Source organism: Cydia fagiglandana, chromosome 8, assembly GCF_963556715.1.
Source record: "Cydia fagiglandana chromosome 8, ilCydFagi1.1, whole genome shotgun sequence".
Taxonomy (NCBI): domain Eukaryota; kingdom Metazoa; phylum Arthropoda; class Insecta; order Lepidoptera; family Tortricidae; genus Cydia; species Cydia fagiglandana.
Window position 1 is genome coordinate 16,883,310 of NC_085939.1, and position 24,519 is coordinate 16,907,828.

At 51.6% G+C, this 24,519-nt stretch overlaps 5 protein-coding genes across 5 annotated transcripts in view; 1 reads left to right on the top strand and 4 right to left on the bottom strand.

The window, feature by feature from the left end:
* Positions 1 to 355: 355 nt before the first annotated feature.
* On the bottom strand, positions 356 to 6,223 carry LOC134666946 (uncharacterized). The gene has a single exon (XM_063524255.1). The coding sequence runs from the start codon at positions 6,221 to 6,223 to the stop codon at positions 356 to 358; it is 5,868 nt and encodes a 1,955-aa protein (XP_063380325.1).
* A 448-nt stretch (positions 6,224 to 6,671) lies between these two features.
* On the bottom strand, positions 6,672 to 7,727 carry LOC134666947 (uncharacterized). The gene has a single exon (XM_063524256.1). The coding sequence runs from the start codon at positions 7,725 to 7,727 to the stop codon at positions 6,672 to 6,674; it is 1,056 nt and encodes a 351-aa protein (XP_063380326.1).
* Positions 7,728 to 8,355: 628 nt separating this feature from the next.
* LOC134666948 (uncharacterized) lies at positions 8,356 to 14,223 on the bottom strand. The gene has a single exon (XM_063524257.1). It carries the CDS (start codon positions 14,221 to 14,223, stop codon positions 8,356 to 8,358), a length of 5,868 nt encoding a protein of 1,955 aa, XP_063380327.1.
* Positions 14,224 to 14,671: 448 nt separating this feature from the next.
* On the bottom strand, positions 14,672 to 15,727 carry LOC134666950 (uncharacterized). Its single transcript, XM_063524258.1, has one exon. The coding sequence runs from the start codon at positions 15,725 to 15,727 to the stop codon at positions 14,672 to 14,674; it is 1,056 nt and encodes a 351-aa protein (XP_063380328.1).
* A 6,256-nt stretch (positions 15,728 to 21,983) lies between these two features.
* Positions 21,984 to 24,519, top strand: part of LOC134666743 (SH3 and multiple ankyrin repeat domains protein 2) — a 321,213-nt gene continuing 318,677 nt past the window's right edge. Inside the window, exon 1 of the mRNA XM_063524002.1 lies at positions 21,984 to 22,281. The gene's annotated coding sequence lies outside the window, so the exon portion shown is untranslated. The remainder of the gene's footprint in view (positions 22,282 to 24,519) is intronic.

Here is a 24,519-nt window from a genome sequence, read left to right on the forward strand (position 1 = left end):
GGCGCGCATGCGCGGATCGTGAGAGATTGGCGCATGCGCGCAGGTTACCTATCTACCTATCTCTTTCTAATTGGGGAACCTCTCTTTCCTCGGCCCTCTGGCACTTATTTATTTATTTTATAAATACATTTTATTAAGTCTTATAAGCTATCCTACCTAATCTATTCTTATTAGGCCCTAGCCTATCTTAGTAAACTTATTGGAAAGGCGCAAAGTGTGTGTCGTCCTCGGCGACCCACACTTTGCCCCCCTCGTTAAGCAGAGCTACGTAATGAAAAGACAATAGGGTAATATTTTATTATTCACAAATTAGGATCTTAATCTAAATTATCTCTTAATGAATTTACTTATCTAATTACATTTGATGACTGGGACGCGCGTCGTGTACATTTCTCCCGCCGTCGCTTCGCGAACCTACTGGTAGCACGACGATCTTCTTGGTCGGCCTCCTCAGCACGTGTCCCTTGCTCGTAGAGACGTCCACGACTCGAACCACGCCATCCTTGCCTGGGTACGTCTGCGTCACTATCCCACGCGGCCATGTGTTGCGGGGGAGGTTGGAGTCGCAGATGATCACGACGTCTCCGACGGCCGGGGCGACTCCCTCGTCGTAGGGCTCCCGCCGGTGTTGGAGTAGCGGCGCGTACTCGCGGACCCAGCGCTGCCAGAAGGTGTCGGCGAGCTGCTGGGCGCGCTTCCAGTGTTGTCGCGCGTTGGTGTCGCTCTCCTCGAAGGTGCCGGGTGCAGGTGAGTAGCAGTCCGGCCCTAACAGGATCATGTTCGGGGTCAGGGCCGGCGGGTCCTCCGGGTTCACGGCCACGTAGGTCAGCGGTCTTGAGTTGACGGTCGCTTCCGCCTCCGCCAGTAGGGTCTGTAGGGTCTCGTCGCTCGGGTACTTCTCGTGCAGCGTAGCCTTCATTGCTTCCTTGACGGTGCGCACCATACGTTCCCACACGCCCGCCATGAATGGGGCGGCGGGGGGGAGAAAGCGCCAGTTGATGCGGCGTGCGTGGGCGGCGTCTCTCATCGCTTCCGCCAGCTCTCGGTGGGCACCTCTGAAGGCGGTGCCGTTGTCGCTCCACAGCTCTGTAGGGCACCCGCGCCGAGCAATAAAGCGGCGCAGTGCGTTGATGGCGGAGTCAGTGCTAAGCGAGACGACCATCTCCAGGTGTACGGCCCTCGACGTCATACAGGTGAACAGCGCGACGTACCTCTTCTCTCTATGGCGGCCCACTGTGACTTCTTGCGGCCCGTAGTAGTCTAGGCCTGTGTAGGTGAAGGGCCTAACGTGGTGTGCTAGGCGCGCCGCTGGCAGGTCACCCGTAGATGGCGCCGCGGGCTTCGCACGACGCAGTCGACACCGTGGGCACTGGGCGATCACTTGTTTCACTGTCGGCCTTATCTTCACTATGTGCACGCGCTGTCGTAGATCGTTGACCACTATTTCGGTGCCGCCGTGATGTAACTGTTCGTGGACGTGTGAAACATATAACTTTGTATAGTGATGTTTCCCGTGTAGCACTATAGGTCGCACTGTCTCTTCTTGTAAGTCGCCGGCCGCTATTCTGCCCCGTAGACGTATAATGTTGTCTTCGTCCATATATACGCTCAGCTTGGCTAGTCGGTCGTCCTTGTCTGGCGCGCGGCCGCTCGCTATGCGCCCTCTCTCTTTCTCGTAGCTATCTTCTTGTGAGGCGCGTATTAACAGCTTCTCGGCGGCACTTAGGTATTTGGCTTCCAACACTAAGTACTTTTTCTCCTCTGGCGGCGATGTGGCGGCGATCTTGGCTGGCACGCGTGTGTGAGTGGCGCGCTTATTCCAGGCTCCGTCTTGTGACTCGTTTGCGCGCGTTCGTTTGCGCCTGGCCGCCGCGACAAGTTGTGTCGCGGGCCGGGCGGGTTCACAGGGTCGAGGGCGCACGAGGTCGATGAACTGTAGCACGCGCGCGGTCGCTCGTAGTAGTCGCGTCCACTTGGAGAAGCGCTCGAACTTAGGTATAGCTGCGTGCTTATCTAGGGGCACGGCAGCTGTCGCGGCGCACGTCTCCTTTTCTTCACCGGTCACGGGAACTTCGACTTTATTCTCACGGGGCCAAGTCGATTCTTCATTGTACAGGAACGACGGGCCTACGAACCATCTGTGGCTCGTATCGAAGTCAGCTGGGGTGGCGCGGGTCGCGTCGTCGGCTACGTTATGTGCTGTCGGTACCCATCTCCACTCGTTTTTCTTAGTGTGATCTTCTATCTCGGCGAGTCTGTGGGCCACGAACGTCTTGAATGTGCGAGGCTCGGCGCGTATCCATGCTAGCGCCGTGCGAGAGTCGCTCCAGTATGTTTTTGAAGCGATCTCGAAGTCGTGCTCTTCTATCACTGTTCTTGCTAGCCGTACGCCTAGGACGGCCGCTTGTAGCTCCAGTCTAGGTATGGAGATAGGCTTCCTCGGTGTGACGCGGCTCTTGGCGGCGGCTAGGGCTATTTTCACTGACCCGTCGGCCCTCGTCATCCTCCAGTATACGGCGGCCGCATATGCTTCTTCACTAGCGTCGACGAAGGTGTGCAGGTCGCGTACGGTGGCAGGCGTCGCGTCGTAGCATCTAGGTATTTTTAGGGTACCTAGATCTCGCAGTTGTTGTAGCCACTCGCTCCAGCGCTCGCGCAGCTCTTCTGGTATAGCTTCGTCCCAGCTTGTGTTGTGTTGCCACGTGTCTTGCATTATTCGTTTGGCCGGCGTCGTGATAGGTGAAATTAGGCCGAGCGGGTCGAATATTGACATGATGATGCTTAGGGCTTCTCTCTTCGTCGGCGGCCGGAGATCATTGATCACTTCGGGCTGAGCTCTTCTTGTGTTGAGGCGAAACCGGATGCTATCTTCGTTCGTGTCCCACAGCAGGCCGAGTGTTTTTTCTATCTCGCTCCCGCCGATAGGGACTGTGTTTCCCTCTCGCTCTTCGCTGCCGACGACGTCTCTTATTGCTTCATATTCGTTTGTGGCCCACCCACGCAGTTGAAACTTGGCTTGTTTGTGCACATGATCGACGTCTCTTGCTACTTGTCTCGCCTCTTCTATTGTGTTGAAGCTCTGGAGATAGTCGTCCATGTAGTGGTTGCGCTCTATCGCTCGCGCAGCCTCCGGATACTGTGTTGCGTGTTCTCGTGCGTTTCTATTTTTGATGTATAGAGCGGTGCACGGCGATGACGACGCGCCGAATATAACTGAAGTCATGCGGTATTCTTCTGGCTCCCCCTCGCGGCGGTCGCCCCTCCACAGGAAGCGGAGCGCGTCCCGGTCCTCTTCGCGTATTTTGATCTGCATAAACATCTCTTTCAGATCAGCTGAGACTGCGATGCCGTGTTGACGAAACTTCATAATGACGCCGGGCAGCGATTGCAGAAAGTCTGGGCCCGTATGTAGCATGTCGTTGAGGCTGCGGCCGTGTGAGATGGCCGCAGCATCATGGACCAGTCTTATCTTCGGCTTCTCTGGGTTGCAGACGGCGAAGTGAGGTAGGTACCACGTCCTTCCGCTAGGTGGCGTGGTCGCGCGCTCGGCGTAGCTTGAGGTAAGTAGGTTGTTGACGCGCTCGTTGTATTGTTGTTTCAGGTTGGCGTCTCGATCCAGCTTCCTCTCGAGCGTGTGTAGCCGCTTCAGTGCGTCGTTGCGATTGTTAGGTATTGTTTCTTCTTGATTGCGCCACAGTAGCCCCGTTTCGAACCTGCCGTCGGGTAAGCGGCGGCTCTTCTCCTCTAGTATGCGAAGCGCTTGTTGCTCGGGATCGCTGCTCGGTCGCCTCGGCTCGATCGCCAGGGACTCGAGGGCGAAATATTTCTTCATTGTTTCTTCTATGTCTTCAGTTGACTTGGCCCGCGTGAGGTGCGCACAGCAGTACGCGATCGGCTCCGCTCTAGTGGTGCGACAGCCGTGGAGTACCCATCCTAGTAGGGTTCTTGAAGCGACGAGTTGATCGCGCCGTCCTCTTCTTATTTCTCGCGACACGATTAGCTCCCAGTTGTCTTGACCGATGAGTATTTGTGGGGTTGCGCCGCGGTAGGTTAACTTGTGCTTGAGTCCTCTGAGATGTGTGCAGCCTTCTATCTCGCTCACACCTATGGATTGTGTGGTGAAGCCCAGACTGCCGACGGTATGCGCGTTTGATATGCGCTGCTCCTGCCCGCCGTACTTGTTGCGTATGTAAACCTCGACCCTCCTGCTCTGATTGTGTTCCATCTCTTTTCCTCCTACTCCCTGCACCCACATTGGTTCGGTGGGGCCGTCGAGCCCGAGTGTGTCCGCCAGCGCTGAGTCGATAATTGTCACGGTGCTGCCTTCGTCGAGTAGAGCGAATGTGTCTGCTTCCGCCCGCGGGCCGCGTAGTGTGACTGGTACTATCTTCAGGTAGGCGCGTCTTGTTCGTGCTGTCGCGCAGGCGATCTGGTTCACTGCCGAGGCCACGACTTCTTCAGGTTTGTGTGGTGGGGGTGGCTCGGCAGCGGCTGCAGCGGCGGCCGCGGGTGACGACTTCTCGTGGTGTAGTAGGCGATGATGTCTCATGGGGCAGCCTTGCTGGCCGCAAGGCTTCGCTCGGCAGGCGAAGCGTCGATGTTTGCTGACGAGGCACCGGTAGCAGATATTGTTTTTCTTGGCCACCTCCCAGCGCTCGTTCGTGTCGATCTTCATAAATTGCGGGCACGACGGCAGTTGATGCGTAGCGTGTTCACATAGCGGGCACGCTGGCTTCTCTTCTTTTGGCTTCTTATTTGTCTCGACCGCGGCGGCGTACGTTCGCTCGGGCTTCTTTCTTGCGCTTCTTACTTCTTTATTCTCCGTCGTATTCTCAGGCGGAGCGTAAGGTGTGCACTTGTCGGCTTCATTGTTCAAAAAGTCGGCAACTTTCTTGAGCTCGGGCGTCTCCTCTCTCGTAGCCGCGTAGTCGTACCATTTGTTGCGAATTATTGGCGATAATTTGTCGACTATCGACCGCAGTAGCTCTGGGTTGTAGAGGTACTGCGGTTTCTTCAATATTTCGATAGTCGTCACAGTGTTCGCGATCCGGCTGGCGAATATGCACAGATCGCGCGGGTTGTCGGTGAGGCGCGGCAGTCCCTTAATCTTCTCCAGTTCGTTGATGAGTAGAGCGTCTGGTCTTCCGTATCTTCTTTCTAGTGCTCGGATGACGTCCTCGGGATGTGGCTGGCTGATTAGGAGGGCGCTGACGGCCTCCGCGGCGACACCTTTCAGACTTCTTCTTATACGGGCGACGTTTTCACTTGCAGAGAAACTGGGCGCGGACTCGTTGTACGCGGCCTTAAATTGTAGCCACTCGGTGCACAGGCCACTAAAGGTCGGCAAGTCGGGTATGTACTTCTTGTAGGACTTGCTGGCTTGAATGGCTTCTGTGAGGGCGGCGGTTAGCGACGACACGTCCATCGCACGAGTGTCTTCGTATGTATCCGGCCGCGCGCGTCGTCTAGTAGTGCGCGCGGCGGGCTCTTGCGTTTCTTCTATATGGACGGCCTCTTCTATCTCTGTCGCTTGTTGTGGTCGGCGATTGAACCAGTCGGCGATGCGCTGCGGCGCGAGGTCCTCTTCCTCTTCTTCAGACTCCTCTCTTGATGACACCAGTTCTATTCTTTCTTGACGTATTCTTGCTAGTTTGGCTTCTGCTTGTACACGCTTCACCTCTAGCTCGGCCAACCTCTCCTTGGCCTCCAACTCCGCGAGGAGTCTCTTGCTGGAGGCCTTAGATCGGTGTGACCGAGCGGGCTTCGCTGGTTGTCTCGGTGGTGGCATCAATTGGGTGGGGTTGCGTTCGACGATCGTGTTGGCTAGGCTGGCCGCAGGCGTTGCTTTGATGCCCGACGTGTCGGCGGGGTGGACGGCGTTGCTCGGCCCGGGTTGATTTTCTGGTCTGGGACGCGTCTTCCTGATGGCGCCCGTACCCGACGATGCAACTGTGTCCAGCGTCTCCGCTGAGCCCAACGTAGCGCCGGTGCCCGACGTAGTGCCGGTGCCCGACGTAGTGCCGGTGCCCGACGTAGTGCCGGTGCCCGACGTGGTGCCGGTGCCCGACGTGGTGCCGGTGCCTGACGTAGTGTCGGTGGCGCCGGTGCCCGATGTCGTGCCTGTAGCGCCGGTGCCCGATGTCGTGCCTGTTTCCCCGGAGCCCGGAGATTTTTCTGACGATTCTTCATCTTCTTTGCTGTGGTTGTTTCTTGTTTTCGCCATCTTGCTGTCTTCTTGCTTCAGAGATCCGGCTTCGACGAGGACCAAACAATGTGAGTGTTAGGCCCTATCTTCGTGTGTCGCAGCGGGGGTGCGCAGGGGAGGGGAGAGAGTGGACTGTAGAATTCTCATAGGTAGCAGAGGATGGAATGAAACACGCAGCTGGCTTATTCAGATGCAGGAGGGTCGAGGTTGGAGAGGTTCCTTTTTTCTTCTTTTAGTTGTTTCCTGGTCGGCTGCTGGCTCTAGACTGACGCGGAGCGAGTCCTTGCTTCTTTCATGCCTCCCGAAGGGAGGCATGAGATGCCTTCCCATCCCTATTTGGGATTTTTGGCGGTCTCTAATCGCCACCCGTAACTACGGGTGGGTCTGTTTTGTGCCCTTATTCTAAGGGCGGTGGCTTCTGTGCCATGGCTAGCCGTGATGGCCTGTCATGGCTTTTGTTTCTTCTTTATAGCCTATCAGCGGCTTTGTGGCTGTGGGGCCTCGTAGCTGCTGTGGGCTGACTCCCTCTGCTTCTTGCGCCGGTGTCCCAGGGGGGGAGCTGGCGCTGTCGGCGGCTGTCCGGAGGGCGTGCGTGGAGCGGCGCAGTGCCCGCTGAGTGGCGTCTTCTTTTTCTCCTTCTGGCACCCGCGCCCTGGGGGCGCTGGCGCTGACGGCGGTTGTCCGGGGGGCGTGCGTGGAGCGGCGCGATGCCCAGTAGGTGGCAGAGACGCGAGTGTGCGGCGCGCTCGGTCGTCTTGTTCGGGCGCAGCTGTGGAGCTGCGACGGTTGCGTGGGTGGGGCCGGTGTCCGCGAGAGCAGGTGCTGGCGCGGGAACCGGGGGTGCTGGTACAGAGGTTCCCAGCTTGGGGGCCTCTGTGTGTCCGGCGTCGTTGTTGTGGTGGTGGGGGCCCTTAGAAGGGCCTTTGTGGGGCTGCGGGGCGACTCCGGGGCTGGCACGGAGTTGCTGGTCCTTGGGCGGCGGGATGTTGTCATCATCCTCTTCGCAGTCAGGCGGGCTGCGCTCCGGTCCCTCCTCAACTGCCGAAGGTCGAAGAGTGGTCGGGCGCTCGTCCAGGTGGCGCTGTGGTTTGGTATCTTCCAGGGACGGCTCCACTATCCCAGGGGCGAGCGCCGGGGGATATACCTCCATGTGTGGAGGTATATGACCGACTCTCTCCGGGCCGGCAACCCTGGATCGATCACGATCGAGGTGCCCGCGAGGGGAAAGTCGGTCTGGGGCTACCCGCGGGAGGGGGGTCGGTGCGTGGGGGCGTCCAAGGGCTTCAATGAGTCCGTCGAAGTCGAAGCGCCACGGCTTTGTGGGGCCGCGGGCGGGTTCGGGAGTCCTGGTGTCGACGGGTACTTTGTAAAACTCGCGTTTCAAACTACCCACCCTATCCGAGGGGACCGGGGGGGTCGCGAGTTTTACTGTTGAGGCTGCGGGTGGATTGTAAAATCCGTTTTCTTGTCTACCCACCCGCCCCGGAGGGACGGGGGGGGACTTCGGTGGTTTCTTGTCCATGTGTGCGGGACCTGCGCGACGCGTCACCGTCGGACGACCCTGTTAGACAGGGCGACCATCGGTGGATGGGTTCAGGTCGCAGCTGGGCTTCTCCTCCGGCCGGGGCCGGGCGCGTTCCGGCTTCGATTTTCGCAGGAAAATCGTCGGCGGATATGCAGGTGCTGGTGAGGTGCGTCCGTGCGAGGTTCCGAGTGGCTCTCCGACGCGGAGCGGGGCGATGTACCGGCTTTTATAACCACCTATTTTATGCGCCTCGTCCCCCGCTCCCCGCGGGGCGCGCATGCGCGGATCGTGAGAGATTGGCGCATGCGCGCAGGTTACCTATCTACCTATCTCTTTCTAATTGGGGAACCTCTCTTTCCTCGGCCCTCTGGCACTTATTTATTTATTTTATAAATACATTTTATTAAGTCTTATAAGCTATCCTACCTAATCTATTCTTATTAGGCCCTAGCCTATCTTAGTAAACTTATTGGAAAGGCGCAAAGTGTGTGTCGTCCTCGGCGACCCACACTTTGCCCCCCTCGTTAAGCAGAGCTACGTAATGAAAAGACAATAGGGTAATATTTTATTATTCACAAATTAGGATCTTAATCTAAATTATCTCTTAATGAATTTACTTATCTAATTACATTTGATGACTGGGACGCGCGTCGTGTACATTTCTCCCGCCGTCGCTTCGCGAACCTACTGGTAGCACGACGATCTTCTTGGTCGGCCTCCTCAGCACGTGTCCCTTGCTCGTAGAGACGTCCACGACTCGAACCACGCCATCCTTGCCTGGGTACGTCTGCGTCACTATCCCACGCGGCCATGTGTTGCGGGGGAGGTTGGAGTCGCAGATGATCACGACGTCTCCGACGGCCGGGGCGACTCCCTCGTCGTAGGGCTCCCGCCGGTGTTGGAGTAGCGGCGCGTACTCGCGGACCCAGCGCTGCCAGAAGGTGTCGGCGAGCTGCTGGGCGCGCTTCCAGTGTTGTCGCGCGTTGGTGTCGCTCTCCTCGAAGGTGCCGGGTGCAGGTGAGTAGCAGTCCGGCCCTAACAGGATCATGTTCGGGGTCAGGGCCGGCGGGTCCTCCGGGTTCACGGCCACGTAGGTCAGCGGTCTTGAGTTGACGGTCGCTTCCGCCTCCGCCAGTAGGGTCTGTAGGGTCTCGTCGCTCGGGTACTTCTCGTGCAGCGTAGCCTTCATTGCTTCCTTGACGGTGCGCACCATACGTTCCCACACGCCCGCCATGAATGGGGCGGCGGGGGGGAGAAAGCGCCAGTTGATGCGGCGTGCGTGGGCGGCGTCTCTCATCGCTTCCGCCAGCTCTCGGTGGGCACCTCTGAAGGCGGTGCCGTTGTCGCTCCACAGCTCTGTAGGGCACCCGCGCCGAGCAATAAAGCGGCGCAGTGCGTTGATGGCGGAGTCAGTGCTAAGCGAGACGACCATCTCCAGGTGTACGGCCCTCGACGTCATACAGGTGAACAGCGCGACGTACCTCTTCTCTCTATGGCGGCCCACTGTGACTTCTTGCGGCCCGTAGTAGTCTAGGCCTGTGTAGGTGAAGGGCCTAACGTGGTGTGCTAGGCGCGCCGCTGGCAGGTCACCCGTAGATGGCGCCGCGGGCTTCGCACGACGCAGTCGACACCGTGGGCACTGGGCGATCACTTGTTTCACTGTCGGCCTTATCTTCACTATGTGCACGCGCTGTCGTAGATCGTTGACCACTATTTCGGTGCCGCCGTGATGTAACTGTTCGTGGACGTGTGAAACATATAACTTTGTATAGTGATGTTTCCCGTGTAGCACTATAGGTCGCACTGTCTCTTCTTGTAAGTCGCCGGCCGCTATTCTGCCCCGTAGACGTATAATGTTGTCTTCGTCCATATATACGCTCAGCTTGGCTAGTCGGTCGTCCTTGTCTGGCGCGCGGCCGCTCGCTATGCGCCCTCTCTCTTTCTCGTAGCTATCTTCTTGTGAGGCGCGTATTAACAGCTTCTCGGCGGCACTTAGGTATTTGGCTTCCAACACTAAGTACTTTTTCTCCTCTGGCGGCGATGTGGCGGCGATCTTGGCTGGCACGCGTGTGTGAGTGGCGCGCTTATTCCAGGCTCCGTCTTGTGACTCGTTTGCGCGCGTTCGTTTGCGCCTGGCCGCCGCGACAAGTTGTGTCGCGGGCCGGGCGGGTTCACAGGGTCGAGGGCGCACGAGGTCGATGAACTGTAGCACGCGCGCGGTCGCTCGTAGTAGTCGCGTCCACTTGGAGAAGCGCTCGAACTTAGGTATAGCTGCGTGCTTATCTAGGGGCACGGCAGCTGTCGCGGCGCACGTCTCCTTTTCTTCACCGGTCACGGGAACTTCGACTTTATTCTCACGGGGCCAAGTCGATTCTTCATTGTACAGGAACGACGGGCCTACGAACCATCTGTGGCTCGTATCGAAGTCAGCTGGGGTGGCGCGGGTCGCGTCGTCGGCTACGTTATGTGCTGTCGGTACCCATCTCCACTCGTTTTTCTTAGTGTGATCTTCTATCTCGGCGAGTCTGTGGGCCACGAACGTCTTGAATGTGCGAGGCTCGGCGCGTATCCATGCTAGCGCCGTGCGAGAGTCGCTCCAGTATGTTTTTGAAGCGATCTCGAAGTCGTGCTCTTCTATCACTGTTCTTGCTAGCCGTACGCCTAGGACGGCCGCTTGTAGCTCCAGTCTAGGTATGGAGATAGGCTTCCTCGGTGTGACGCGGCTCTTGGCGGCGGCTAGGGCTATTTTCACTGACCCGTCGGCCCTCGTCATCCTCCAGTATACGGCGGCCGCATATGCTTCTTCACTAGCGTCGACGAAGGTGTGCAGGTCGCGTACGGTGGCAGGCGTCGCGTCGTAGCATCTAGGTATTTTTAGGGTACCTAGATCTCGCAGTTGTTGTAGCCACTCGCTCCAGCGCTCGCGCAGCTCTTCTGGTATAGCTTCGTCCCAGCTTGTGTTGTGTTGCCACGTGTCTTGCATTATTCGTTTGGCCGGCGTCGTGATAGGTGAAATTAGGCCGAGCGGGTCGAATATTGACATGATGATGCTTAGGGCTTCTCTCTTCGTCGGCGGCCGGAGATCATTGATCACTTCGGGCTGAGCTCTTCTTGTGTTGAGGCGAAACCGGATGCTATCTTCGTTCGTGTCCCACAGCAGGCCGAGTGTTTTTTCTATCTCGCTCCCGCCGATAGGGACTGTGTTTCCCTCTCGCTCTTCGCTGCCGACGACGTCTCTTATTGCTTCATATTCGTTTGTGGCCCACCCACGCAGTTGAAACTTGGCTTGTTTGTGCACATGATCGACGTCTCTTGCTACTTGTCTCGCCTCTTCTATTGTGTTGAAGCTCTGGAGATAGTCGTCCATGTAGTGGTTGCGCTCTATCGCTCGCGCAGCCTCCGGATACTGTGTTGCGTGTTCTCGTGCGTTTCTATTTTTGATGTATAGAGCGGTGCACGGCGATGACGACGCGCCGAATATAACTGAAGTCATGCGGTATTCTTCTGGCTCCCCCTCGCGGCGGTCGCCCCTCCACAGGAAGCGGAGCGCGTCCCGGTCCTCTTCGCGTATTTTGATCTGCATAAACATCTCTTTCAGATCAGCTGAGACTGCGATGCCGTGTTGACGAAACTTCATAATGACGCCGGGCAGCGATTGCAGAAAGTCTGGGCCCGTATGTAGCATGTCGTTGAGGCTGCGGCCGTGTGAGATGGCCGCAGCATCATGGACCAGTCTTATCTTCGGCTTCTCTGGGTTGCAGACGGCGAAGTGAGGTAGGTACCACGTCCTTCCGCTAGGTGGCGTGGTCGCGCGCTCGGCGTAGCTTGAGGTAAGTAGGTTGTTGACGCGCTCGTTGTATTGTTGTTTCAGGTTGGCGTCTCGATCCAGCTTCCTCTCGAGCGTGTGTAGCCGCTTCAGTGCGTCGTTGCGATTGTTAGGTATTGTTTCTTCTTGATTGCGCCACAGTAGCCCCGTTTCGAACCTGCCGTCGGGTAAGCGGCGGCTCTTCTCCTCTAGTATGCGAAGCGCTTGTTGCTCGGGATCGCTGCTCGGTCGCCTCGGCTCGATCGCCAGGGACTCGAGGGCGAAATATTTCTTCATTGTTTCTTCTATGTCTTCAGTTGACTTGGCCCGCGTGAGGTGCGCACAGCAGTACGCGATCGGCTCCGCTCTAGTGGTGCGACAGCCGTGGAGTACCCATCCTAGTAGGGTTCTTGAAGCGACGAGTTGATCGCGCCGTCCTCTTCTTATTTCTCGCGACACGATTAGCTCCCAGTTGTCTTGACCGATGAGTATTTGTGGGGTTGCGCCGCGGTAGGTTAACTTGTGCTTGAGTCCTCTGAGATGTGTGCAGCCTTCTATCTCGCTCACACCTATGGATTGTGTGGTGAAGCCCAGACTGCCGACGGTATGCGCGTTTGATATGCGCTGCTCCTGCCCGCCGTACTTGTTGCGTATGTAAACCTCGACCCTCCTGCTCTGATTGTGTTCCATCTCTTTTCCTCCTACTCCCTGCACCCACATTGGTTCGGTGGGGCCGTCGAGCCCGAGTGTGTCCGCCAGCGCTGAGTCGATAATTGTCACGGTGCTGCCTTCGTCGAGTAGAGCGAATGTGTCTGCTTCCGCCCGCGGGCCGCGTAGTGTGACTGGTACTATCTTCAGGTAGGCGCGTCTTGTTCGTGCTGTCGCGCAGGCGATCTGGTTCACTGCCGAGGCCACGACTTCTTCAGGTTTGTGTGGTGGGGGTGGCTCGGCAGCGGCTGCAGCGGCGGCCGCGGGTGACGACTTCTCGTGGTGTAGTAGGCGATGATGTCTCATGGGGCAGCCTTGCTGGCCGCAAGGCTTCGCTCGGCAGGCGAAGCGTCGATGTTTGCTGACGAGGCACCGGTAGCAGATATTGTTTTTCTTGGCCACCTCCCAGCGCTCGTTCGTGTCGATCTTCATAAATTGCGGGCACGACGGCAGTTGATGCGTAGCGTGTTCACATAGCGGGCACGCTGGCTTCTCTTCTTTTGGCTTCTTATTTGTCTCGACCGCGGCGGCGTACGTTCGCTCGGGCTTCTTTCTTGCGCTTCTTACTTCTTTATTCTCCGTCGTATTCTCAGGCGGAGCGTAAGGTGTGCACTTGTCGGCTTCATTGTTCAAAAAGTCGGCAACTTTCTTGAGCTCGGGCGTCTCCTCTCTCGTAGCCGCGTAGTCGTACCATTTGTTGCGAATTATTGGCGATAATTTGTCGACTATCGACCGCAGTAGCTCTGGGTTGTAGAGGTACTGCGGTTTCTTCAATATTTCGATAGTCGTCACAGTGTTCGCGATCCGGCTGGCGAATATGCACAGATCGCGCGGGTTGTCGGTGAGGCGCGGCAGTCCCTTAATCTTCTCCAGTTCGTTGATGAGTAGAGCGTCTGGTCTTCCGTATCTTCTTTCTAGTGCTCGGATGACGTCCTCGGGATGTGGCTGGCTGATTAGGAGGGCGCTGACGGCCTCCGCGGCGACACCTTTCAGACTTCTTCTTATACGGGCGACGTTTTCACTTGCAGAGAAACTGGGCGCGGACTCGTTGTACGCGGCCTTAAATTGTAGCCACTCGGTGCACAGGCCACTAAAGGTCGGCAAGTCGGGTATGTACTTCTTGTAGGACTTGCTGGCTTGAATGGCTTCTGTGAGGGCGGCGGTTAGCGACGACACGTCCATCGCACGAGTGTCTTCGTATGTATCCGGCCGCGCGCGTCGTCTAGTAGTGCGCGCGGCGGGCTCTTGCGTTTCTTCTATATGGACGGCCTCTTCTATCTCTGTCGCTTGTTGTGGTCGGCGATTGAACCAGTCGGCGATGCGCTGCGGCGCGAGGTCCTCTTCCTCTTCTTCAGACTCCTCTCTTGATGACACCAGTTCTATTCTTTCTTGACGTATTCTTGCTAGTTTGGCTTCTGCTTGTACACGCTTCACCTCTAGCTCGGCCAACCTCTCCTTGGCCTCCAACTCCGCGAGGAGTCTCTTGCTGGAGGCCTTAGATCGGTGTGACCGAGCGGGCTTCGCTGGTTGTCTCGGTGGTGGCATCAATTGGGTGGGGTTGCGTTCGACGATCGTGTTGGCTAGGCTGGCCGCAGGCGTTGCTTTGATGCCCGACGTGTCGGCGGGGTGGACGGCGTTGCTCGGCCCGGGTTGATTTTCTGGTCTGGGACGCGTCTTCCTGATGGCGCCCGTACCCGACGATGCAACTGTGTCCAGCGTCTCCGCTGAGCCCAACGTAGCGCCGGTGCCCGACGTAGTGCCGGTGCCCGACGTAGTGCCGGTGCCCGACGTAGTGCCGGTGCCCGACGTGGTGCCGGTGCCCGACGTGGTGCCGGTGCCTGACGTAGTGTCGGTGGCGCCGGTGCCCGATGTCGTGCCTGTAGCGCCGGTGCCCGATGTCGTGCCTGTTTCCCCGGAGCCCGGAGATTTTTCTGACGATTCTTCATCTTCTTTGCTGTGGTTGTTTCTTGTTTTCGCCATCTTGCTGTCTTCTTGCTTCAGAGATCCGGCTTCGACGAGGACCAAACAATGTGAGTGTTAGGCCCTATCTTCGTGTGTCGCAGCGGGGGTGCGCAGGGGAGGGGAGAGAGTGGACTGTAGAATTCTCATAGGTAGCAGAGGATGGAATGAAACACGCAGCTGGCTTATTCAGATGCAGGAGGGTCGAGGTTGGAGAGGTTCCTTTTTTCTTCTTTTAGTTGTTTCCTGGTCGGCTGCTGGCTCTAGACTGACGCGGAGCGAGTCCTTGCTTCTTTCATGCCTCCCGAAGGGAGGCATGAGATGCCTTCCCATCCCTATTTGGGATTTTTGGCGGTCTCTAATCGCCACCCGTAACTACGGGTGGGTCTGTTTTGTGCCCTTATTCTAAGGGCGGTGGCTTCTGTGCCATGGCTAGCCGTGATGGCCTGTCATGGCTTTTGTTTCTTCTTTATAGCCTATCAGCGGCTTTGTGGCTGTGGGGCCTCGTAGCTGCTGTGGGCTGACTCCCTCTGCTTCTTGCGCCGGTGTCCCAGGGGGGGAGCTGGCGCTGTCGGCGGCTGTCCGGAGGGCGTGCGTGGAGCGGCGCAGTGCCCGCTGAGTGGCGTCTTCTTTTTCTCCTTCTGGCACCCGCGCCCTGGGGGCGCTGGCGCTGACGGCGGTTGTCCGGGGGGCGTGCGTGGAGCGGCGCGATGCCCAGTAGGTGGCAGAGACGCGAGTGTGCGGCGCGCTCGGTCGTCTTGTTCGGGCGCAGCTGTGGAGCTGCGACGGTTGCGTGGGTGGGGCCGGTGTCCGCGAGAGCAGGTGCTGGCGCGGGAACCGGGGGTGCTGGTACAGAGGTTCCCAGCTTGGGGGCCTCTGTGTGTCCGGCGTCGTTGTTGTGGTGGTGGGGGCCCTTAGAAGGGCCTTTGTGGGGCTGCGGGGCGACTCCGGGGCTGGCACGGAGTTGCTGGTCCTTGGGCGGCGGGATGTTGTCATCATCCTCTTCGCAGTCAGGCGGGCTGCGCTCCGGTCCCTCCTCAACTGCCGAAGGTCGAAGAGTGGTCGGGCGCTCGTCCAGGTGGCGCTGTGGTTTGGTATCTTCCAGGGACGGCTCCACTATCCCAGGGGCGAGCGCCGGGGGATATACCTCCATGTGTGGAGGTATATGACCGACTCTCTCCGGGCCGGCAACCCTGGATCGATCACGATCGAGGTGCCCGCGAGGGGAAAGTCGGTCTGGGGCTACCCGCGGGAGGGGGGTCGGTGCGTGGGGGCGTCCAAGGGCTTCAATGAGTCCGTCGAAGTCGAAGCGCCACGGCTTTGTGGGGCCGCGGGCGGGTTCGGGAGTCCTGGTGTCGACGGGTACTTTGTAAAACTCGCGTTTCAAACTACCCACCCTATCCGAGGGGACCGGGGGGGTCGCGAGTTTTACTGTTGAGGCTGCGGGTGGATTGTAAAATCCGTTTTCTTGTCTACCCACCCGCCCCGGAGGGACGGGGGGGGACTTCGGTGGTTTCTTGTCCATGTGTGCGGGACCTGCGCGACGCGTCACCGTCGGACGACCCTGTTAGACAGGGCGACCATCGGTGGATGGGTTCAGGTCGCAGCTGGGCTTCTCCTCCGGCCGGGGCCGGGCGCGTTCCGGCTTCGATTTTCGCAGGAAAATCGTCGGCGGATATGCAGGTGCTGGTGAGGTGCGTCCGTGCGAGGTTCCGAGTGGCTCTCCGACGCGGAGCGGGGCGATGTACCGGCTTTTATAACCACCTATTTTATGCGCCTCGTCCCCCGCTCCCCGCGGGGCGCGCATGCGCGGATCGTGAGAGATTGGCGCATGCGCGCAGGTTACCTATCTACCTATCTCTTTCTAATTGGGGAACCTCTCTTTCCTCGGCCCTCTGGCACTTATTTATTTATTTTATAAATACATTTTATTAAGTCTTATAAGCTATCCTACCTAATCTATTCTTATTAGGCCCTAGCCTATCTTAGTAAACTTATTGGAAAGGCGCAAAGTGTGTGTCGTCCTCGGCGACCCACACTTTGCCCCCCTCGTTAAGCAGAGCTACGTAATGAAAAGACAATAGGGTAATATTTTATTATTCACAAATTAGGATCTTAATCTAAATTATCTCTTAATGAATTTACTTATCTAATTACATTTGATGACTGGGACGCGCGTCGTGTACAGTTATAGATAGAGATAAAACAGCACTGGTATGGTGTGACCATACCTTTACACAGTACGTTTGATGGCTCCTCTACACGATGGGCCAACGCCGGCCACTCCAAGGGACGCATTTATGTGTTAGAGGGAGCAAGTAATATTGCTATCTCATTCTACCGCATGGCTGCGTCCCTTGAAGTGGCCGGCGTTGGCCTATCGTGTAGAGGAGCCATGAAAGAGTAGATGCCAATTCTAAGAACGGCCGTTAGCAATAAATACCTTTTGAAACTAACATGAAGTGTTGAACCAAGTGCTTGGTTTCGATGAAATCGCTTTATGGCTCCTCTACACGATGGGCCAACGCCGGCCACTCCAGGGGACGCAGCCATGCGGTAGAATGAGATAGCAATATCACTTGCTCCCTCTAACGCATAAATGCGTCCCTTGGAGTGGCCGGCGTTGGCCCATCGTGTAGAGGAGCCATTAAGTCCGTGTTATGGGATATTCAATTAGTACGTCTAGCCTCCTAAGTCCCGATGTCCATTTAAAAGAGAACAAACTTAAGACACTTTTAATTTTTAATTCATTTAATAAAGGTTGAACCTGTTGTTTAAAAGACAGGAAATTTTCCTGTCTTTTAAATTAAATTTTGAGTTAATTTTCCTGTCTTTAAAATTAAATTAACCCTTTATAAGGCATAAGGGTGTCGGGAATTATGCAAAATTGAACTCTATCACTTTGAAATAAAGTTCAAAATCAGGTGGGAAATATATTCCCTCTGCCTTATAAAGGCTTAACAGTTATTCTTTGTTCGAAATTCCATGATATCAAGGAAAGTGCTACCTTATTAGAAGCTTTTCTTTAGAATAAAATTTATTAAATTTATTAATTGTTGAGCGTGACGGCACATTAATGAGTTCACTTTGTAAATTTATTTCTCAGAAATATAGATTTCTGAGAAATAAATTTACAACAATAACATAGTGTATTAACTGGCCACCTGTTAGAAACTGGCCACCCTAAAAAAAATTATATTCACTTATAAACAGGATTCATTTTAGTATAAGGTGGCTAGTTATTGAAGGCTGTCCTGTCCACTAAATGGCCAGTTATTGAAACCTTAAGGGGCCCACTGATTAACGGTCCGCCGGACGGTTTGGCCCTGCCAGTTGTTCGGAACTGTCAAAATTTTGTTCTGTCCGGCGGACTGTTAATCAGTTGGCCCCTTTATAATATAATAAATTATGTTTATAGGTGTATAGAATTCATTTTTAGTTTAGGGTGGCCAGTTATTGGCCGGTGGCCAGTTACTGGCGAATTATCCTATCCAGTGCTTCAAATGCATATTGTATACTTACGGCTGTTCTTTTTACTTACGGCTTACTGATAATTCCTGGAACTGACTTAGAAAAAATAAGTCGTCTCATATATCAGAATCCAGAAACTTTCCGTATGGCCCACGTACCTTCACTTGTTTGGAGCCGGTATTTCTGCTTAACTAAGCGTGGCAGCATACGTCGAACAATGTTAACGCGAGATTATTTTACCTATACCTTCATACTGTTACACTGCCACAGAATAAATAATAGTACTACCGTACAGAAAGGGAACTTCCTACAAAACCGAAGTTTGACAGCGGTACAGGGTCGAATCATGCTATCCCTTTCTAATATATGCACTATCCCTTTCGGCTATTTAGGGTTGTCAAAATTCAAGTGATTATCTTATCTGTGGTCGTGCACGCAAAAGGAAGTCACGTGGTGCCAACCCTAATAATTGGTCTGAGCAAGGCTGAGCCGAGCGGAGCCGAGTTTAGCCGAAGTCAGGAGTTTCGCACCCCTGACACTGCTCTCCAGCGAAATAAATACAAAAACCGGCCAAGTGCGAAGGGTTCCGTACCATTACGCAAAAACAGTAAAAACATCACGTTTGTTGTATGAGAGCCCCACTTAAATATTTATTTTATTTTGTTTTTAGTATCTGTTGTTATAGCGGCAACAGAAATACATCATCTGTGAAAATTTCAACTATCTAGCTATCCACGGTTCATGAGTTACAGCCTGGTGACAGACGGACATAGATTTTTACCCTTTGGGTACAGAACCCTAAAAAAAGCGATACTTGCTTTTCCTCGCTCTGTATGATCTATCGCATGTATAACGATGTTACTTTTTTAAGTTTTTTGCTTGTAGATCGAAAACCTTACGTTCGACGGAAAATTTGTTCTACCTCATCATGATGAAAATTGATATGTTAAATCTGAAAACGGTTTTACATCAGTGTCTGATTGGTGGGTTCCTTCTACATCTAGTGGTTTTGACAATCCAATGAAAAAAATATCTCCTAAGGCTCTCAAAATTTATTTACACCTTCTGGGATTGCACAAACTCGGATTACTCACAATTAGGAACAAATACCTTCCGTATTAAAACGATTTTCTGATTGCTGGGTATTTATTCCTCAAATCGCAAAAATTTTATGGCTCCTCTACACGATGGGCCAACACCGGCCACTCCAAGGGACGTATTTATGCGTTAGAGGGAGCAAGTGATATTGCTATCTCATTCTACCACATGGCTGCATCCCTTGGAGTGACCGGCGTTGGCCCATTGTGTAGAGGAGCTATTATGGATCTAATTTGATAGACCACGCATTCAGTCGATTGAACATTTATTAAATGAAACAACGGATTCAAAATCCGAGTTTTCGATACGTATAGTCAGCCAAGAAAGAGGTCTACCACTTTTCGACTCTATCAATCAGATGATAGAGTCGAAAATTGGTAAATCACTTTCTTGGCTGACTGTACTACGTAACATGTGCTGAGTTTAGAAATAGAAATAAATAGAAATAGAAATAGTTTATTCGTGGCATAAAAATAGGTAACAGACAAAAGAGAAAAAAAAAGAGGAACCAAAATAAAAATAAAAATTACACTTAACATTACAACACATCATTACATAACAGAACAAGTAAATAGCCACGAAATGGTCCCGACTCAGCATGGTGTTAGCCTTGATGGGCCAACGCTGGTCTGGCTGGGTTTAGGTGTCGGCAGCAGTGTGAACAGCTCGTGCTGTCCCGCTCGCGCGATAGCATCTCTCTCATTGTTTGCTAATGCCCCGCGACACTGCGCACTGTGTTCCTTTACTTTTTGCGCCAATTAATCTCCCAGGTCTACCGTTTAACTGAGGCGGTTGGTAAGTAGTTATTCTGGTCAGTTACGTCAGTAACTGAAATACATAGAAAACAACCATGACTCAGGAACAAATATCTGTATCATCATACAAATAAATGCCCTTACTGGGATTCGAACCCAGGACCATCGGCTTCGCAGGCAGGGTCACTACCCACTAGGCCAGACCGGTCGTCTAAAATGTATACATATATAAATGTAAACATATATATTGCAGGTGACTGAGCGTATGACGCGTTACCTTTTTGGGACTAGATCGGTTTTATAACAATGTTAACGTAGCTCTGTATTCCATTATAGGACAACCATGCCCTATATTCCTGTATACTAGGAGTATGCTGAGCAAAACTTGAGTCTAACTTGAGCGTGAGTTTACACTCCGGGGTAATTATACTGCAGAACTAATTTGAGTTCGGCCCCAAGTTCCAGATGAGTTTGAGAGACGAATGCAAATTCATGTACGCAAGTATGTATCTACCAAATGGAAGAGGACAATCGCTTCTCCATACAAAAGTAGTCCCTATTTTCCTCCAAACAAAAATTATTTTTATTTATTATTACGAGAGTTAGTACCTAACTTCGTCCCCTTTCCTTTTAGTATTATGTATATCTATTTGTTTAAATTTCATTGCACGATAGATAAATACAAATGGAGGGCTTAATGCCGTAAGTCATTCTCTAGTTACCAGTCAACCGTTGTAGTTTGGTTAGATGAAATAGGAAACACAAATCTCCACACACAAATTAAACACACTCATAAAACAATGTACATAATACCTACCTACTTGCATGTAAATAAATTAATAAATAATGTAACTTGCATTGGAGTAACACCGCTGAACAGCTGACAGGCGCCCGAATTAATTAATAATGATAGTATGGCACACTAACTAGAGTGATTTCGTTGCTCTATAAATTGCAAACCTATTTCCGTAGCTAGCTCTCCGTCTAATGGTAAGCGGCGCAGTAGCGTAAGTATTGCCAAAGTATATGTGTTTCTGCTACATTTGTAATTTTCGAAATTGTCTAGGATTCAAAAATTAATATCTAAATGCACTTAATTTGTTTATTATACGTATTTATTGCCAAACCGCAACATATCCGTGTGTAGCTTTCTTCAGTCTCCATAAAACCCGATAATCTGGGGAAATGCACGCCAATCTCTCAGTCTATATCGCACAGAGAGAAGCGTCTGCATACGAGTATGCAAATGAGTAACAGTTCCCAATTTGTGTGAGAGACGAATGTGTTTATTGTATTCCCGTCGTGTTGCAGTTGTGTGAGCGTGCAGTCGTTGTTAACATGAGTACCATCAACCGGGGTGAATAGAGATGACCGGGTCGTATCCGGGCCGGAGCTTCCGGTGCATCGTTTTCTATAGAAATCATCACGTGATCGTCTGTCATGTCATAGAAAAGTAAGCTCCGGAAGCTCCGGCCCGGACACGGCCCGGTCTAACGTGAGTCATCCTTTAACCTGATAATGTTGTCTTAAATGATCATCTTCAATACCTGAATAAGTGAATATCCGTATCGAGGGCCAATAACGGGTTTTAAGAGCCAACAGGAGTGGTCATTTCTCCATACAAACGTACTCCTCGTTTTCCTCCGTGGTTTTTGAAGCTAGAGCAATGATTTTTTCAACACGGATTAATATTATCAATATCTGTGTCGGACTGTTTTGCTTTTTTTGATATTATTGTTTTTTAAGGCGCTAGAGCCCTTCAAAAATGGCCAAAATGGCCTAACTGTGACTATGCCGCAATGAGAGGCGTGGCATTCAAAACTGATATCAATTAGCCAAAAAAGCAAAACGGTCCGACACAGATAATTTCATAATCATTTAGATTTCCAAATTTGGTTACCTACGATTGGTTAAGTTTTGGAGGAGGAAACAGAGGAGTACGAAACCTCGATTTTTGAGATTATTACGCAGGATTTTTCGCCTTGTCCTTATCGCACTACTTTTAGGTGCCGCTTCCGTTAGCGAGACGGGTATATTTACCTAAAATATTTAAAACTCAGCTCCTGTTTCGTCTTAATACCAATTGGATTCAATTGGGTACCTTCGTAGAACCAAACCGTCTGTCACCGTTAAAAAATACGCAAAATTTTATTTTACGGGAAATTTCATAATTTATTCTTGATTATTGTTATCAGTCCGTCAAATGTACTGTAGTTGGTGCAACTGGCCGTTGCTGCTAAATAATAATGTTCAGGGATGACTCCAGTGCCAAAACCAATTGAACCTAACTTAACTTAATCCGGTCGGGTTTGTTCACCCCAAAGTGCAACAATACGCAAACAGGTTACAAATAAAAAGACACCTGACATTTCGCAACAACACCCAAAAATAACCATGAATATCCCAAAGACGGTATTTAACGTTGATTTCAATTTCGCCGTACGCATTTCGCACCCTTTGCGAGAGCCACGTTTTTGCCTCTGCGGCACATTTATCCCAAGCGAAAACCGACGTAAAAACTAACCAAATAGGGTTGTTTTTTCGTTGGGAAGTATCAGGGGATGCTGCGTCTCCGTATGTATTATAAATTGGTTTAGCGAGGGGGGAGCGTCCGCTCGATACGACAGTCGCGTCGCGCCGGCCAGTGTTGGCGGCTGTTCGTGTGTTCCACACTTTACTTGTGTTGTGTTGTGTTCGTGTTGTGTTGGATCTTGGATTGTGGGTGAGCTGAGGATTATGCTGCATTGGATATAAGGTAGGTTTCTGTCATGATTTTAAATTAAGCCGGCGGAATAACCTCACTGAGACTGGCGGCTTTGACACCAAAGTGGGGGAGGCGTAGATTCAATGCCAAAAATTCTGCAAATAGGCCTCAAGTACGATTTTTCATGTTAGTTTTCAAGTGTTGAGGCTAAAGAGGGCACAGAGAAATGTCATCTCGTTCGAAACTTATGCATCCCAATTAGACAACTACCTTCACTTTACAGACTTTATATAGGTATAAGTAATAAAGTGTTGTACAGTCACCATCAGATATATCGGAGCGGCCAAGGTGTTCACAATATCTGAACACGCACTCTAACGCCTTGACAATAGAGGCGTGTTCAGATATGTGAGCGCCGTGGCCGCTCGGATTTCTCTCATAATACACTATTTAAACTGATACGTGTAACTTGTTTTCAGAAATTTTCACGGTTGTTCCACTTAAAACACGTTTTAGGCGTGGACCCTTCAGATTTTGTTTGTGGAATTTTTCGTACTGGGCGATTCTCAGAGATGACATTCGGTGCCTGACTTCGGTGCCAAAATTTTTTTTTAACTTATATAATATGCGAGTTTATTTGCTAAAATCTACCCTTAATATAAAAAATATTGGTAGTGGAGGCCTCCATTAGAACCTTATAGTTTTCAAGATATTTGAGATTTAAAAAACACCGAAATCATGTGCAGGCACTGAAATCAATTTGCGTCACCGAATTCAATAATGCTTACACCAAAATCACATTTAAGGTTTACATCTCAATTATATAATTATTTTAATCATATTTTTCAATCCTATTTGTTGATAAGCGATGTAACAAGGCTAATGGTCTCGAACGCTTACATAAATTTAATAGATATAGACTCAAGATTTTAAAATAACCAAATTACGGCTTGTAAATCAACATCTCTAGAAGATATCCCACACTATATGACTGGCCTCATATAATAAGGTGATGGGTGGTCCTGAAACGAGTTTCAGACCACAAATTCGCACATTATAATCATTTATTCATTGCATTATTATATCCATGAAGGAGAAGATATTTGTTTCACGCAATCCGACCGCACCCATCTAAAAAAAACTTATGTTACCTGCACCCGATAAACAATACACTCTTGAGTGGTGTTCAATGCTCATTAAATATTTAATGTACTTATAAAGCAATGTGATGCAATACGGAAAACAAGTATTTTTTTAATAAAAGATTTTAAAAGCGTGAACTCCGTCAATTTAAAACTATAATATTTGAAGTAGTCGAGTAATGCTTGAAGATCCAATTACCAATTAATTATGATCTCCAGCACCCTCAAACACTTGAGCTAAATTGTAACAAAGTTGTTGACAAAGACATAAGACATTGAGGATTGTTAAAACATTTGCTGTGTTCAATTTGTCTCTATGGCTATCCTTTAGAAATATCGATCAGTAGGTACTCTCAGTGCCTTTGAAGCGATCTCGACATTAGAATGCTATTTTATTTTTAATCCCTTGTTCTGTACATCCTGTCCCTTGGGTTCACCTTGCATAGTACTTACAAACACAAGTTATTTAAAAAAAAGTGGGATCTAATTGACTACCTACATTTATTTAACATGGCTGACATGTTTAAAGGTATCGAGGTGTAGGGCCTCCGGTGATACAGAAGACAACGAACATAATTTACTTAATTGGTTGGAAAAGAATATCAGACAGAGAAAGAAACATTGGGTCTATACGTCTGGTTTAAAAAACTACTCATAGTGAACTAGTGATTTTGTGTACCTACTATGACATAATTTACTTACAAACATAATTTTACGTTTGTACAACGTATCTTTCACTTTTTAGACATGATAAATTGGTACAACTAGTTTACAAAGCAGGATTTGAATTCAGTGATCACTTTTTTGATATCGGTGGTCAAAAAATCCACCGAAACCAGGGAAATCAACACCAGCGATATCAAAATTAATCGCTTTTTAGCAATTACAGAAATAGCATGAACGATACAGAAGAGATGTAATAATGGTGGATTTACGTACTTTCGATGACTTCTTAATCACTTACATAACGATAATTGCACTAAAACTTTCGGAGTAAATTGCACCACCGATCTCAAAAAAACATAGGACCAAACCCAGCGAAGGCCGGAGAAAAATCACTTTATTGTACTGTGACTGTACCTCTACTTTATTCAACGGTCAAGGCACAACTAAAGCATACTATGTTTGAGACACTGAGTTCCTGGTC